Consider the following 15,939-nt stretch of genomic DNA (forward strand, 5'->3'; position numbering starts at 1 on the left):
GTTATCTGAGTTTTGGACAGTGCTAATACAGGGTTTGGGCCTAGGTTAACCTGGTTATTCTGGGACAAGAGTCTCAGGTGAATAGTGTACCCGGGTCCTGATAACCAAGTCTTACTACGTCATAGATTCTTAAGCTCCAAGTAAGTCCTACCTGCCACCTGGTATCCAGTTTCCTCCTCTTTCAGGGGCCTTGGTATTGAATTAGGACTCCCTTTGCCACCCCTTCCTTTTCATCCACGTAAAGGTGGAAGGGCTTAGTCAGATCAGGCAGCCTGAGTGCCAGGGCCAAAAGCAAGGCTTGCTTAAGGTTGAAGGCTTTGTTCATGGTCTCAGTCCGCACAAAGTCCTGTTTTTGTTTTGTGGCCTTGTAGAGGGGACTAGATATGTCAGCAAAACCAGAGATCCACAACCGGCAGAACCCAGCCAACCTCAAGAATTCATGTACCTGGCAGATGTTTCGAGGCTGCGGGATCCTCATGATGGTCTCCTTCTGTGCATCTGTTAACCATCTTTGTCCATCTTTCAATTTGTACCCCAGGTAGCTCACCTCTGTTCTGCAGATCTGGGCCTTCTTAGCTGAAACCCAGTATCCCAGAGTTGCTATCATTTGGAGCAAATTCTTGGTGCCTTGTAGGCATGTTTCCTGGTCCTCTGCTGCCAACAGGGTATCATCTACATATTGTAATAGAGTCAGGTTAGGGTGCTCGGCACGGAACTCACCTAAGTCCTCGTGTAGTGCCTCGTCAAAGATGGTGGGTGAATTTATGAATCCTTGCAGTAGTCAAGTCCAGGTAAGTTGGCCATCGATGCCCTTCTCTGGGTCTGCCCATTCAAAAGCGTAGAGGTCTTGGCTCCTTGGGGCCAAGGGCAAGCTGAAAAAGGCGTCCTTTAGGTCTAGTACTGTATACCAAGTCTTGTCTGGGGCAAGGTGAAGAGGAGAGTGTAGGGATTTGGGACCATAGGGTGCATGTCCATCACCCGTCAGTTGACTTCCCTCAATTCCTGGACCAGTCTATAATCATTAGAGTGTGGCTTTCGCACTAGAAGCAGGGGAGTGTTCCATGCCGAATGACAAGGCCGCAGTATGCCCGAGTCTAGCAGTCGCCGGATGTGTGGGATGATCCCCGCCCATGCTGTGAGAGGCATGGGGTATTGGTGGACTCTGACTGGTTCTGCTCCTGGCTTTAGTTCAATGTATATCACTGGCTGACGTCGGGCCAGTCCCATTCCCCCAGTTTCTGCCCATGCTTGGGGAAACTCCTGCAGCCAGTGGTCAATGTTGGTCATTGGTGCTGGGGGCATTTGGTGAAGACAATATCCGTTCTCGAGGTTCATGACAAGCACCTGGATCGGGTGTCCCTCTTTACCCAGAACCTTTGTCCCTCTAGGGTGGAAACTAATTTTGGTTCCCATCTTGGTGAGTAAGTCCCAGACTAACACTCAGGGCACTCAGGGATGACCATGAAGGAGTGGGATACCCGGCCCACGCCGAGGTCCACTGTTCTTCAGGTCGTCCATGAATATTGTTTAGTGCCTCTGGCCCCCTGTACCCATGAGGTCTTATTTGTCGATTTCCCTTGAGGTTGTAGCTAGGCAGAGTGCTGTGCCCTGGTGTCTACTAGGAAGTTAATCGGTTGCCCCTCCACTTTAAGGGTTACCCTGGGCTCAGGGAGGGGTGCCGAACCCTAACCCCCCCTAGTCATCTAAATCTTCGACTTCCAAGATAGTAGCGGAGGCCTTTGGTTTTTTGTTGAGGCAATCTTTTACCCAGTGGCCTTCTTCCTTGCAATAAGCACACTGGCTTTTATTCCGTTTGGGGCGTTCTCGACAGGGGCCATCCTCCTTACCTGCTCCTGAAGCCAACTTCTTGAGACATCTCTGTTTTTCATGTGGGTCATCCATGGTCGTGGCCAGTAGGATCTTAGCCAAGTTCCAGGTCTGATGGTCACTTATCTTAGCCTGTTGTTCCTCCAGGCTCTCTCTGTTATTGTAGACTCATTCTGCCACCACTATCAGATCCTATAGCCTCTTTTCTCCTAGTCTTTCTACCCTCTGCAATTTCCTTTTAATGTCAGGAGCAGCTTGTTAACAAAAGCTATAACAATGGCAGCTCTGGTTTCTGGGGCCTCTGGCTTCATAGGGGTGAACGCCACTATGATCCTTTCTAGGAATGCCGCCAGACTCTAATCTTTACCCTGTCTTACATCATATACCTTAGCCAAATTGGTAGACTTGTGTGCTGCAGCCTTGAGACCTGCCATCGGAGTCTGGCAGTAGACCCAGAGCCTCTCCTTACCTGCTGTCGAGTTGTAGTCCCAAGCGGGGTGAGATAAGGGGAAAGCTGCATTTATGAGATCGGAATTCTGAGTCAGCTGACTGTTGTCACTCAGGACGGACTTTCGGGCTTCCACCTGGATTCACTCTTTCCTCAGTGGTAAAGAGAACATGCAAGAGCTGCTGACAGTCATCCCAGGTGGGCTGATGTGTGAAGAGAACAGTATCCAAAAGACCAATCAGATCTTTTGGGTTATCAGAGAACTTTGCATGTTGGGTTCTCCAGTTGTATAAATCACTAGTAGAGAATGGCCAATATAACATCGGCTGTCCCCCCGTTCCATCGGGGGGGGGGGTCCCATGGTGTGGAGGGGAAGGACAGTGGAATCGGCCAGTCCTGGGTTTGGGGCTGGGGCTTCCCGATGGGTCCATCCACGTGTCCCTGCCGCCGGCCCATGCATGGGGGGGCCTCCATCTGGGAGGGGGAGCGGTGCTCCCTGGGCAGCCCCAGATGCTTCTGCTGAAGGGGCAGACGGGGCGGGGGGAGACCTGGTAGGGCGGTGGAAAAATCAGGTCCTCCATGAGAGTGCCCTCAAGGACTGGGTAAAGTGGAGTCTTTGGTTCAGACTCCTCTTTCTTGTTAGACTTAGGAGTTGGGTTCTGCAGGGCTAGGATCTTGGATGTAGGTCCTACTTTGGGAGGGAGAAAAGGTTTACGCCAGGAGGGAGGATTCTCGATCATGTCCTGCCAGACCAGGATATAAGGTACTTGGTCAGGGTAGCCGTGTGGTTTTTCTCTGAAGATGACGGCCTTAACCTGTAAGATAATAGGCAGTTGAGAAGTTCCCTCCTGGGCCATCCAACATTAAAAGCTGGCCACTCAGATAGGCAGAAAGTCTGAAACTTTCCCTTTCGTACGTCTGTGCTCAGGTTATGAGCTCTCTCCCTGATGTCCGAGAAGTGGTCAATCATCAGAGACAGAGGGGTCGTCTGTGTCTGTCCCATCATGCCCTCAGTCCACAGCAAGACAAAGACACTTACGACAATTAACAAAAATACACTCACACAGACAAACGATCAGTGCGGCCGCAAAGACAAAACTGAAAGTAAGTTAAGGGAGGATCCGACCACAATGGCAGCCGCCTCTCCTCACAGATGAGGACTTCGTCCTCCAGGCAGGGGCAAGGGATGTCTCCCCGATGGAAGGCCTGTCAGTGCATCTGCTTAAGCCAATGTTGACCCAGGTACTGCTTGGAATTCCTACAGGTAAAAGTGCAGATTGGAGCTCCCAGAAAGTATGCACGCAAACAGGAAAACGTGTGCACTCGCCAGCCGGCGCAGGAACCTCCGGGTCGGGGTCCTGGGGGTCTCTCAGATCTCAGTGGAACCTCCAAATGTTGTGCCCAAGTTTTGTACCCAAGAGACCACCAAGGAGCCAATACTGATGCACTCACACGAGGGTTTATCCAACAAGCTTAAGCTTGGGTCCAAGCATACCTGACACAGAACCAGATTACAGTCAGAGTTTCTAAAGGCGGAGTAGGGTGGACTCAGCAGTAGGTGATTGGGCCATGACTGCTGGCCCTATGTTCTTGTTTTTCTGGCATGATTTATTACAACGTTAAGCTATCCTATTCCTGATTTGTCTTTGTTTTTCTCTTTGTTTTCAAAACCTTTGGTCAGTCTTCCAGGAACCAGGGGTCATTTACCCATCACGGAGACCTAAGATGGCTGCACTTCTGTCAAGGCTAGACTTGAGATAGGTACAGCCTTGTTTTTCTTGGCCTCCACAAGCATAGATTCTATAAAGCGCAATTTAGAATTAGCAAAAATATAAATGCACACGTTTGGATCTAGTACTTCCAATTTTTTCATTCTCCAGGTGTGACCATTTTCCAAAGCTTTTCACTGTGGCATTGAATATTACAACAAGATGGGAAATAACCTTAATATCAACTTTTATGGGGCTGGTTTAATAAATCATGGTACATTCCAACAATAGATCGGTAGGCCCCGGGGTAAAAGGAAAGCCAACTTTATGTATGGACATACACCGAACTCCAATTTACGTTCAACTAAAAACAAATACGCGTAAAAAGGTAATTCATAAAGATACACTTATTTGCTTTTATGTTCATAGAGTATCTCGGGGGGGGGGGGGTCGTGAGGATTTTAATTCCTGCGTTACTGGAAAGCCTCTGGGGAGGGGTGGGCTCTTTTCACTATAGGAAGGCCCTTGGTAACCTTTCGGATTTTGAGACATGAAAACGAATTCACATATACGCCCGCACGCGCAGGAAAAGGCCTCCAGTCTGTTGATACGAAGGGCAAGGCTGTGAGTTCGACCGCACGGTCCGGTACCGGAGGGGGCCTTGCCCGTTTGGACCGTGACGGCGGCGACGTCTGTGACGCAAGGCTGAAGGGCGCCACAACCAGCCCCACTCCGGCAAGCCCATGTCCCTTCCGTTTCCGAAATTAGCTGGGTTTCCGAGCTGCTCGCAGACCTGGCATTCTTTCCCAAACGCTGAAACACTTTGGCTTGGCGCATAACCGAGAAAGGGGCCAACACACCAGGCCAGGTAACCGTTGATCATAAATGGGATTCAATGCTTTTCAAAGTGCTTTGCAGCTCCAAAGATACAGAAATACGAAGTGTGACCCAAGAGAGTTCGTAATTATTACCACAGCACAAGTCAACTTAGTTTGGGGTAGACCATCCACCCTGGGACCCTATTTTGACTCCCCTAACCTGGTTCCTCTTTCTGGCTCCTCCCCCACCCCGTCCCTCTCTACTTTCCTCTCTTTTCAACCCTCCTCCTCCCCCTCCTTTCTCTCCTCCTCCTCCCGCTCTCTTTGCCCCTCCCAGACCTTGGCGGGAGGTTTCCTCTCCTGACTGACTACTCTGCGTAAGAGCGGAAGACGCACTGCAGCACCGTGGGCCGCGGGTCAACCGAGCCCACTCTCTCCTCTCCGTCTCTATGATCCTCTTTGTGACCGGTCGGATTGCCCCGGATTCCCAGAGTTCCGTGCCAACAGTCCTCCACGCCGACAGAGGACAGCGCAAAAAGCTGACGTTCTCGCGAGAGGGGCGGAGATCTCTCCACGTAGGGAGGGTGCGAGCGCATGCGCGCTCGGTGGTGCGCGGTAGACTGAGGGAAGACGGGACCCGGCTGGCGCCCCAGAGTGCGCGCGTGCGCCGTCGCGAGCTTGCCGCCGCCGGGGCCGCGGTGTGGGAGCGGGTGTGAGACCGCCGTGCGAGCCGCGGGAATGTTCCGAAAGGCCCGGCGAGTGAACGTGCGCAAGCGGAATGACTCGGAGGAGGAGGAGCGAGAGCGCGATGAGGAGCAGGAGCCGCCACCGTTGCTGCCGCCGCCGGGCACCGGCGAAGAACCGGGCTCTGGCGGCGGCGGCGGCGACAGGGCCCCTGGGGGGGAGTCGCTGCAGGGCCCCGGGCTGCTGCCTCCTTCCGCGCTGACCCCGGGCTCCGGGGCTGAGGCCGGGGGCTGCTTCCCCGGCGGCGCGGAGCCCGGCAATGGGCTGAAGCCGCGCAAGAGGCCGCGAGAGAACAAAGAGGTACCCCGCGCCAGCCTGCTCAGCTTCCAGGACGAGGAGGAAGGTAACCGCCGCGCTTCGGACCCCAGACCCCAGCCTCCCTACCCTGGGCCCCCACTTTTAGTCCCCGCATTCCCTGGACGCCCAGCCCCCGCAGCCCGGAACAGAGCCCCTTCGCGCCCGACCTGCTGCACATCTTTCCCCGCCTCCGGCCTTCTGCTCCTGGCGGAGGACGCGTTCCCGCGCCACCACCAGCCTTTTCTTAACAACCGCCTCCTCCTCACCGTCCTCCTGTGCATTTCCTGCTCTGAGGGCCAGGAGCTCAGATCCGTCCTTCTGAGTTTGTCAAGTGGGAATAAAGTGCCCCCTGTCCTGCTTTTTTCCTGGCGGGTGTGTTTCAGGGTGAACTTGAGTTGGATCCCCTGTCTGCTCGTGGCCGGGTCTGAGTCCTCTGCAGGTCACTGTGTCCACGCCTCGGGGGGGATCTGTCCACACATCCTTGACCAAGAAGGCTGGGTTTGTAAAGAGGAATCCTAAATCTGGGGACAGAGTCCCCGGAGCTGAAGCTCTGGCTGTGAGTGACCTTGGGCCAGCCCCTTGCAGACGCCGAGCCTCAGTTTCTCCATGAAAATAAGGGGTACAGATGTACCGCTTTCCTCGCATTGATTTTTGGACAATGAAGAGAGACGGTGTAATAGAGATTGAAAGCAGTTTATCCAGTCGGGTGCAAGAGGCGAGGTTGCAGTGGATTTGGATTTCTGATTATATATGAGCCTTAAATCTAACTTCCCGAACAGTTGCATGTGTATGTAACCCAATTAAGTGCATGTTACAAAAAAAGAGAGACTTTTGGATATCTCACTTGTATATTGATGCAAGATTCTCTCATCTTTCCAGGAAGGCGGGCCTTTCTGTTTCTCTTTGGCCTTCTGTTATTTCTTATTTGTTTGAGAGGATCACCCCCAGATTTTTTTTTTTTTTTATGATGATGCAGAAACTATTCGGTAAAGTGTTTGCATTTGACTTTAAAATTTTCAAATCAGAGACGGTGGATACTTACCAAAACTTAATTTTGAAAAGTGCTTTGCTCTCAGCTTAGTCTTGAAATATGTCATGTTGTGATGGTTATAGATTTACTCAGACTTGACAGCTCTCTTACCCAGCATCTTTTGACTTTGGATATTTTTTTTTTCTTAAAATAAAGTGATTAAGTGCTTTTTCATTGTTTTTGTTTTTCTGCTGAGGAAGACAATAGGACATAGAAAAATTTTGTGTAGTCACAAGTGCCTTTCAGAAAGTTTCAAATTTGCATTATATAGGTTAATTTATGAAGTGGACAGCTTTTGAGAGTCTGTGACAGATTTGGAATAATTTCAAATTATGTAATGCTTTGGGGTGTATGAGTATCCATTTGGTGAATGCAAAAAGCACATTAAGACCATGTGAAAGTTAGATGGGAAGATACTGTCTGAAATGGTTGCTACAGACTTCATTTAATTTCTTTTCTTAGAAAACGAAGAAGTTTTCAAAGTGAAGAAATCAAGTTACAGCAAAAAGATAGTAAAGTTACTTAAGAAAGAATATAAAGAAGATCTTGAAAAATCAAAGATTAAAACAGAACTCAACTCATCAACAGACAGTAAGTACCAAACTAATAGGATTCATTTGAAATAACAAAATGAAAGCTCTTTTCACAGGGATTGGTTGAGTGTTTTTGCTGTATATATCATGAGTTTGTTCAGTTGATTCTGCTGTTGTCAAAGGTCCAGATTGAGTATTGATACAGTTCTGTTATTTAATTCTAATACAGGTAAATGCTCTTTCTTTCTTTCTTTCTTTCTTTTTTGTCAGGGGTGGGGGTAAGCACAAGCAGCGGGGAGAAGCAGGCTTCCCTGTTGAGCAAGGAGCCTGATGTGGGACCCGATCCCAGGAGCCTGGGATCATGACCTGAGCTGAAGGCAGACGCTTAACCGACTGAGCCTCTCAGGCATCCCAATAAATGCATTTTTTAAAAAGACAGAGTCCTTGCCATCGGAAAGTTTCTGCTGTAACACCTGAATCTTCCTCCAATTTTCCTGCTAGTGTTCAGACTGCTATTAACCAGAGAAAGGAAGTTTCCCACTTAAGCCTGAGACCCAGATTTATTCTGGTTTAAGATAGTATTGTGTAAGTTCCTGTACTTGGATTTTATAGAGACAGATGTTCAGTTCTTTGGTGGTATTTCCGCAGTTAGTTTAATTCTTGCAGAACTTTGAGGAACACCCTTGTTTTTGTTTTAAGATTTTATTTCTCAGAGAGAGAGAGCACAAGCAGGCAGAGTGGCAGGTAGAGGCAGAGAGAGAAGCAGGCTCCCTGTGAGCAAGGAGCCCGATGCAGGACTTGAACCCAGGGCCCTGGGATCATGACCTGAGCCGAAGGCAGCTGCTCAACCAACTGAGCCACCCAGGTGTCCCTGAACACCCTTGTTTTAATGTTTCTTGATAATACTTTCTCATTCAGCAGCCCTATTAGATATGTGGATGACGACTCCTCAGTGTGAGGCTCCTGCCTACATTGTACAGACATTTCTCAACACCCTTTCACAACTGAAGCTTAACAGTTTTAAGACGTTATTTGTCTTGGAGGGAAGTGGATCCATTATAATATCCTGTGGTCTGAGTTATTCTCATGTATATGTCTTAGGGCAACCTTTTTATTCTGTGGAATTAAGGATAGAATTATTATTTCATGGGTTCTCAGCCTCAGGCTTAATGTGAAAAAGTATGTCATTATATCTTAAATTTACAGTCTAATTTTGGAGACAGCATCACTTAAATGTATAATTGGACCCAGTGTTTGGCAAAATGTCCAATGAATGGTTTAAAGAGGAACTGCTTTTTTTTTTTTTTTAAGAGTCAGGAGAAGGAATGTCATATATAAAGTAGAATACGAAAGTGGATTTTTTTTTTTTTCCAAAGATTTTATTTATTTATTTTTTTGGCAGAGAGAGATCACAAGTAGGCAGAGAGGTAGGCAGAGAGAGAGAGAGAGAGAGAGGAGGAAGCAGGCTCCCTGCCGAGCAGAGAGCCCGATGTAGGACTCGATCCCAAGACCCTGAGATCATTACCCGAGCTGAAGGCGGAGGCTTAACCCACTGAGCCACCCAGATGCCCCATGAAAGTGGATTTTTGATCATTTAAATTCCAAAAGATGGAAGAGGGAAGATGATGGGTGTATTACCATATTTTAAAGTGACTGAGTTAAGAGCAAGTACATCTGTCAGGTCAAAGTGGATGATTTATAGAGGAAGTAGAGGTTTAGGGTGAAAGGTACGTTGTTGACAGATGATGAAGGATGTTTAGTATCCAGTAAGGGGTTTAGAGTTGCTGTTGGGTGGCTTGCCAAGATGGTGACATGATAAATGCCTTTTGAAACTTTAACCTGGTATTAACATGCAGAATGGATTGGCACAAGGAGAGATTGGAGGCCTAAAACAGTTTTAAAATCAAGGGCCGGTTTTGATCCATTAATAGTGTGTTTAAAAAGGTCTTAGTTGAGTGACACTGAGGCTTTTCCTGACTCAATGGGAAATTTTGGATGAGTTAAAGCTGTTCACTTATGGGTGTGGGAGAAGAAAGAAAGGATTATTTGAAAGAAAGGATTATTTGAAAAACATTCCAAGGGAAAAATCGGTAGGCTTGATATATACTTTAGCTGTTGGATTTAAAAGAAACAGACTCTGAACTTTTGTGACACAGTGACAGAGAAAAATGCTGTATTATATATAGAAATAGGGAAGGCAGGTAGGAAGAGAAGTATTTTTAGGGGAACCAATTATTTCAGAGTCTAGGAAACTGCTTTTTTTCCCAAATCTTTAGAAAACCCAACTGCATGCAATATAATAGTGCAGATAAGGTCAGGAGAATTGAGAAAGGAGCACTTAGAAATTGAAGCGAGTCTGGAATTTATGAGCTCTTGTGTGACCTGTGACCTTTGTCTGTGACAGAGACTTCTACCTTTAATAAGCGTACACACAGAGAAGAGGATTTACTAAATAAAATCATTAAGGCCAAAAAAGAGATAGGAAAAGTTTTGAGATGATGATGCTCATTTGTATGAAAAAGTACCAGAAAAGTCAGAAAGAAAGGACCAAGGAGAGGCCATAGGCAGTGTTGCTATTGTTTTTTTTCTGGAGGAGGGTGTTTGGCAGAAGAGACAAGTCTGCTAGCCAAGCTCTATCTGTTTGGCTCAACAATACTGTATGAATTCGTTGTAGCTTCAGTCATTGGGTTAGCTGGTATGGGAGCTTGGACTGAAAGAAATCAAAGGCTATTTGCCCAGGTTGAGGCACAAGTTGGTGAAGTAGAAGGCAACACACTGCTTTCTAGAAGTTTGTCAGAGAGAGAAGTAGAGGAGAGTCACCAGAGGGACCATTGGGATCAAAGAGAAGTTTTTTGATAAGGAGAAACCTGTGTTTGTAGACAGAAGAAAGACAAGGAAGAGCCTAATCAAGTTTAAGGTAAAGAGAATGTTCATGGGAATAAGTTTCCTGATTTGGTAGTAGAAGAAATTGAGGGTCCTCTGAGAGCCTAGAGAAAGGTTATTTAGTATCTCTTTACAAAGACATCTTGAAGGATAATAAATGTCCACTAACAAAAATTCAACTGTAACCACGTTGTGCACCTGTATGGGTTTGATCATAAAATATATTTGCTTGGTCTTTTAAAATATGCAGAAATCTTTATCTGAACATATATGACTTTTCACAGTTCTGTTAAAAGCCATTGATTTAGTTTGGATTTAGAGTAGAAGGAAATGGGTTGTTTTTGACTCCCATCTAACCGTATCAGTCTGATAAGATGAATTTTTAAATCTCACAGCATCAGAATGCACTTCAGAAGGAAGGCTTTGGCTAATGAGTTAGGATGGTAGATGAGGAAACTGGGGAGCCTAAGGCATAATGACCTAAATCTTAGTAAAGTGTAAAGTGTGTGTGTGGGGAAGTGGTATTATCCCTTCGATTACTATTGAGGGGAATGGAATATGGTTTGAAAAGAATAGAGAATCTTTGAAATGCTTTTTGGGAGTGGAATATAACTAGGGAAATGAGAAGAATATCATATTTAGAATAAACTTGTACTATTTCATTATATTCTTTGTGTCTGTTGTGTGCAAGGTTCAGTGCCCGAGGTGCAAAACACTTTGATTTTCTTGATTTTTGCCTGCAATTGATGGTGCAGTAGGATTATTTAGTTACAAGGATGTAAAGCTCCGTACAGTTAAACAGTGATGCCTCCTGGACTGCAGTGGCAGGAAAGCAGTGTTACAACTCGTTTTGTGAAAGGCCTCAGAATTAGGGAGCACGCTGTCCATATGGTAGAATATGGCACTCCTGCAGCCCCCTTCCGGGTTTACATGTTGTTGTTTTTAGTGCCACCTGGTCTCTGACTTGCCTCGCTGTCTCAGTTCCAGGTTCCCGGAAAGAGAATTAGGTTGTCTCTGTTTTGGTCACAAAACATGCTTGAACATTCACTCACAGCAGTGGGGTCAGAGTTAGATTGTATAAACATGGCTTTTGGGTCTTACCCCTTCAGGTGGTGGATGACAAATGGTTGTGAATGATGAAGATAATCCTGAAGTATTCATTATAGAGAGGTGTATGTGGTCCATAAACACTGTTCTTGATAGAAAGCTGCCTCAAAGGGGCTTAGAGTTTAATGAAATGCTGATACTAAGTGAAATAGTGCTTCAAAGAGGTATGAACAGTTACCAGTGGGAGTTCAGAGGAAGAAACAGTTAATTTTGATAAATTTAATAAAATTTTGATTAAATGAACTCAAACTGAAATTGAGCAGAACCGCCAATGCACCCCTTTGACTCCTGTATTACTTTTACTTCCCAATTAATGCCTATTATTGGATATTTCCTTTTCATTCATTAGTGGTTTGACTTTTTTATAAATAATTAAAATAGTTTAAACTGAGACAAATTAAGCCTATAAACAAATAAAATAGTGCCTACTTAATCTATACATTCTATTTTAAATATATTTTAATAGCTTTTTTCACAAATGTAGGTGAACCACCTTTGGACAAAACAGGACATGTTAAGGACACCAGTCAAGAGGATGGGCTGATCATCAGTGAACACGGTGAAGATGAAATGGATATGGAAAGTGAGAAGGAGGAAGAAAAGCCGAAAGCTGGTGGAGCCTTTTCAAACGCTTTATCTTCTTTGAATGTTCTCCGTCCAGGTGTGTATTTGCAGATACTTTTCAGAAATGAAGGAAGCCCCTAAGGAGGGGCCATGTGGAAAGATGGTGAAAGAAGGCGTTAGCTAAGTGGCATTTCCTATGATGCTCCTGTTGGAAGCCCAGGTGTTTCCTTTTGCAAATAAAGTGAAAGAACTAGAAACTTCCCAGTTTTTCTAGGTTCATTCTCAGGCACTTTTGTTAATCAGAGCAAATGTGGGGCTTAAAGTAAATGGATAGATGGGACTAAAATTTTTTCTTTTTTTAATGTATTTCAGATTTAGACTTAAACTTAACTTTGAGAAATCTACTAAAAGCAAAAGTAATTGCTATTAGTGTTATGCCCCCACACTCTTCCTTTTACTTCTAAGAAATAGTTCGCAAATCTCTTTACCGGGTGACCAGTTTCCCAATAAAAGTGTGTAGCGTGGGAGGAGCAGCATAGTAAATTAAGATAGGTTTACATGATGGGAAGTTCCAAAGCTATTAAAATAACATTAGACAAGTAGCGAAGCATTAATTTTTACTGTAGGTGAAAGGTCAGTTCTATTATGTAGTAGGTTATGCTTTATCTTGTCCATGAATATTGTTAGGCCTTTAAAAATTGTATTTATGCCGAACAACATGGAAAAAACATACTGTGCTTTAATATGAGGCAAAATTAAGTACAGAGTGATGTATTCGTGGGCACCGATTTTATTGTTTGCTTTCTAGTTCAGTAATATGATTTGATTACTTTTATTTCTGAAAAATGGAAAAAAGTCAGTTAAAGTTGCTGTGGTGGATTTTCCCTTCCCTTCTTTCTCATACGTATTGCCATTACATATATATATTTTAGTGTTCTTATAGCAACTTCTAGTTTCCATTTAAGCTAAATTCAAAGTAAATTAGTTGGACTATAGGCACAGTTTGGGAAGGGGGCACCAGCAACTAACATTAGACCATCCCTACAACAGGGTTCTCTTGGTGAGATTATTTTACCCCTCATATTTTCAAGAAACTAGAAATGTTATGCCTTGATATCTCCGTCTTTCATAATCCTTGCCATATGTTTGCAGGAGAAATTCCCGATGCAGCTTTTATACATGCTGCAAGGAAGAAGCGTCAAATGGCCCGAGAATTAGGAGATTTCACTCCTCATGACAATGAGCCTGGTAAAGGCCGCCTTGTTAGAGAAGACGAGAATGATGCCAGCGATGATGAAGATGATGATGAGAAGCGCCGCATAGTTTTTTCTGTGAAGGAAAAGTCACAAAGACAAAAAATCGCTGAGGAAATAGGTAACTTGATTTAATAAGATAATAGGCCTGTTGCATTGCTGTTGAATATGATTTGCTATTAAATAGAGTCAAACAAAGTACCCACATTGACTTAACTATGTTTAATGTTTGAGGACTGTTTTTGCTTGGGTACAAGTGTCTTACTGGAATTTTTTTGAAGCCAAAGCACGATTGTGATAGTGAATGTTTATTGAGCACTTCCTGAGTAGGCAGTGTTGTGTTAGGGGCACTTTACATGCATAAATTTATGTAATCAGCTTAACATTCTTTAGAGGTTTTCAGGTTTTGTTCTTCCCTTTGTCGATTTGATGTCAAGCTCACAGATTAGGAGACCCTCCTAAAGTTTTAAGATTATGTAATACTTATCCTTTTGCTTCAAGGGATACCCTTGGCTAAGACAAAGTCAGGAGTATCAAAGAGGAGTTCATGATTGATGTTTTAGGGAGACTGAATGAATACCAGTGGTTTGCTTAATCTTTGCGAAGTGTCAGGATAGCAACTCTTCCCTCCCTGCTTTTCTGATATTTAATTTTCTTCACTGCCATGACTGCAGGCATCGAGGGGAGCGATGATGATGCCTTAGTAACTGGAGAACAAGATGAAGAGCTCAGCCGATGGGAACAGGAGCAAATAAGAAAAGGAATTAATATCCCTCAGGTAAGAGCTGCAGGATTTCACTTCAAAAATTAAAAAGTAAAGGGAAAACCTTTATTGCCTGTTTTGTTGAGTTAAAAACGTATTGCACCGTTGAACTGAATCTTTGACATTCATTCAACTAATGTAATTAAGAAAATCACATAAAGTTAAATTCCAATAAGCTTTTAAAAGAAACTGTATTACTTTTTGCTTTTTATAGCCAGAATGATGGAAAAATTGGGGCCCCAATTTTTGGCTTAGAGGATTAAGCCTCTGCCTTTGGCTCAGTCATGATCTCAAAGTCCTGGTATCCAGCCCTATGTCGGGCTCTCTGCTCAGTGGGGAGCCTGCTTCCCCCCTCTCTCTCTGCCTGCCTCTCTGCTACTTGTGATTTCTCTCTCTGTCAAATAAATAAATAAAATCTTAAAAAAAAAAAAAAAAGAATGATGGAAAGATTTCTGGTTTTGTACATCAGTGTTTCTCAGAGTGGCCCTTCAACCACTAGCAGCAGCAGCAGCTGGGAGTTTGTTAGAAATGCAAATTCTCACCCTCTTGAGATCAGTGAGTGAGAAGGGGGGGTGGCACAGCCGCCACTCCCAGGTCATCCTGATGCACATTGAACTTGAGAACCACTGTTCACATGAAATCTTTCTTTTCTGTAGAGCTTATTATTTCTGACTTTAGAAATTATTTTGTGGAAGATGGAGTTCTCTGTGATACAAAAACTTAACTGTAGATGAAAAGTCTATTCCTTAATAGTTATAACAATTTGCTTTATAGAATTAAGTAGAACAGTGGAAATGTTGCATAAATGTAAACTATTTTTGTTACCGGTGTTTTGACACAGAATTTTGTGCATGTTTGGCTTACATTAAGAAAATAGGGTACTTAGATGGCATTCTCTAGTATCTGCTATCTATTTATTCTCTTCTTACAACAAGTCATTTGTTCTTTTCCATTGATAACATGGTGGCCTTGGATTATTCTTTATGTCCCTTTCAACTCTAAACTTCTTTGATATCATGTTTTCCTGAAAATTATTAGAAATGAGTCTAGTCAGGGTTTTGAAGCGGTGGGGAGTGGGAGGTTGGGGGAGCCAGGTGGTGGGTATTATGGAGGGTACGTATTGCATGGAGCACTGGGTGTGGTGCGTAACAATGAATTCTGTTACACTGAAAAGAAATTAAAAAAAAAGAAAGAAATGAATCTGGTCATTCCATTAGAGTTAGGATGTTCATCCGGCCCTACCTTTAATTGATTCTGAAGAGCTCTGCAACTATTTATTTTAATTAACATAGTATTTGGAAAATGGTATAATTTTTGCTGTTTTTTTTTTTTTTTAACCCCAATTCACATTTATCCCATTTCTTTTTCTAGGTTCAATCAAGTCAGCCCACTGAAGTGAATATGTACTACCAGAACACTTACCAGACGATGCCTTATGGTTCCTCCTATGGCATTCCTTATAGTTATACTGCCTACGGATCATCTGATGCCAAATCTCAAAAAACAGATAATACAGTCCCTTTCAAAACTCCCAGTAATGAGATGACTCCCGTTACTATTGATTTGGTAAAGAAACAGCTTAAAGACAGGTAGGGCAGATCAACTTCTTAAAGACCTGTCCTCTAGCTTTCTGTTCCCTCAGGCAACATGTAGTCTGGGGTAGCAGATGCAGAATATCGGCAAAGAAGATTCACTGGCCCATCTTCAAAAGCTAAACAGAAGATGACTTCATACTTTGTTCTGCTACCTTCTTGGATTACTTCTGTGGAAGCCTCGAAAAGTTATAAAAAATGCCACTCCATGATCTTGTTGAAGACAGTTCTGAGTTCGTACCTCTTGGACTCTGAAAAGTGTAGTCAAGATATGGGGGGAAAAGCAAAACAGATTTTGGTTAGCACACCAAATAACTTTATATGAAGTCTGTAAACAGCTTTTTTTTTTCTTTTTCTTTTTCTTTTTGACA

The 15,939-nt window shown here is 44.3% G+C and overlaps 1 protein-coding gene across 1 annotated transcript in view; it reads left to right on the plus strand.

Annotated features, from left to right (window-relative positions):
* Positions 1-4,423: 4,423 nt before the first annotated feature.
* Positions 4,424-15,939, plus strand: part of PAXBP1 (PAX3 and PAX7 binding protein 1) — a 34,839-nt gene continuing 23,323 nt past the window's right edge. Inside the window, exons 1-6 of the mRNA XM_082723823.1 lie at positions 4,424-5,889; positions 7,336-7,464; positions 11,881-12,057; positions 13,113-13,334; positions 13,888-13,991; positions 15,348-15,565. Of these exons, the coding sequence (XP_082579949.1) occupies positions 5,541-5,889; positions 7,336-7,464; positions 11,881-12,057; positions 13,113-13,334; positions 13,888-13,991; positions 15,348-15,565 (1,199 nt within the window). The 5' untranslated portion in view covers positions 4,424-5,540. The remainder of the gene's footprint in view (positions 5,890-7,335; positions 7,465-11,880; positions 12,058-13,112; positions 13,335-13,887; positions 13,992-15,347; positions 15,566-15,939) is intronic.

This window comes from Mustela nivalis (assembly GCF_964662115.1).
Source record: "Mustela nivalis genome assembly, chromosome: 1".
Taxonomy (NCBI): domain Eukaryota; kingdom Metazoa; phylum Chordata; class Mammalia; order Carnivora; family Mustelidae; genus Mustela; species Mustela nivalis.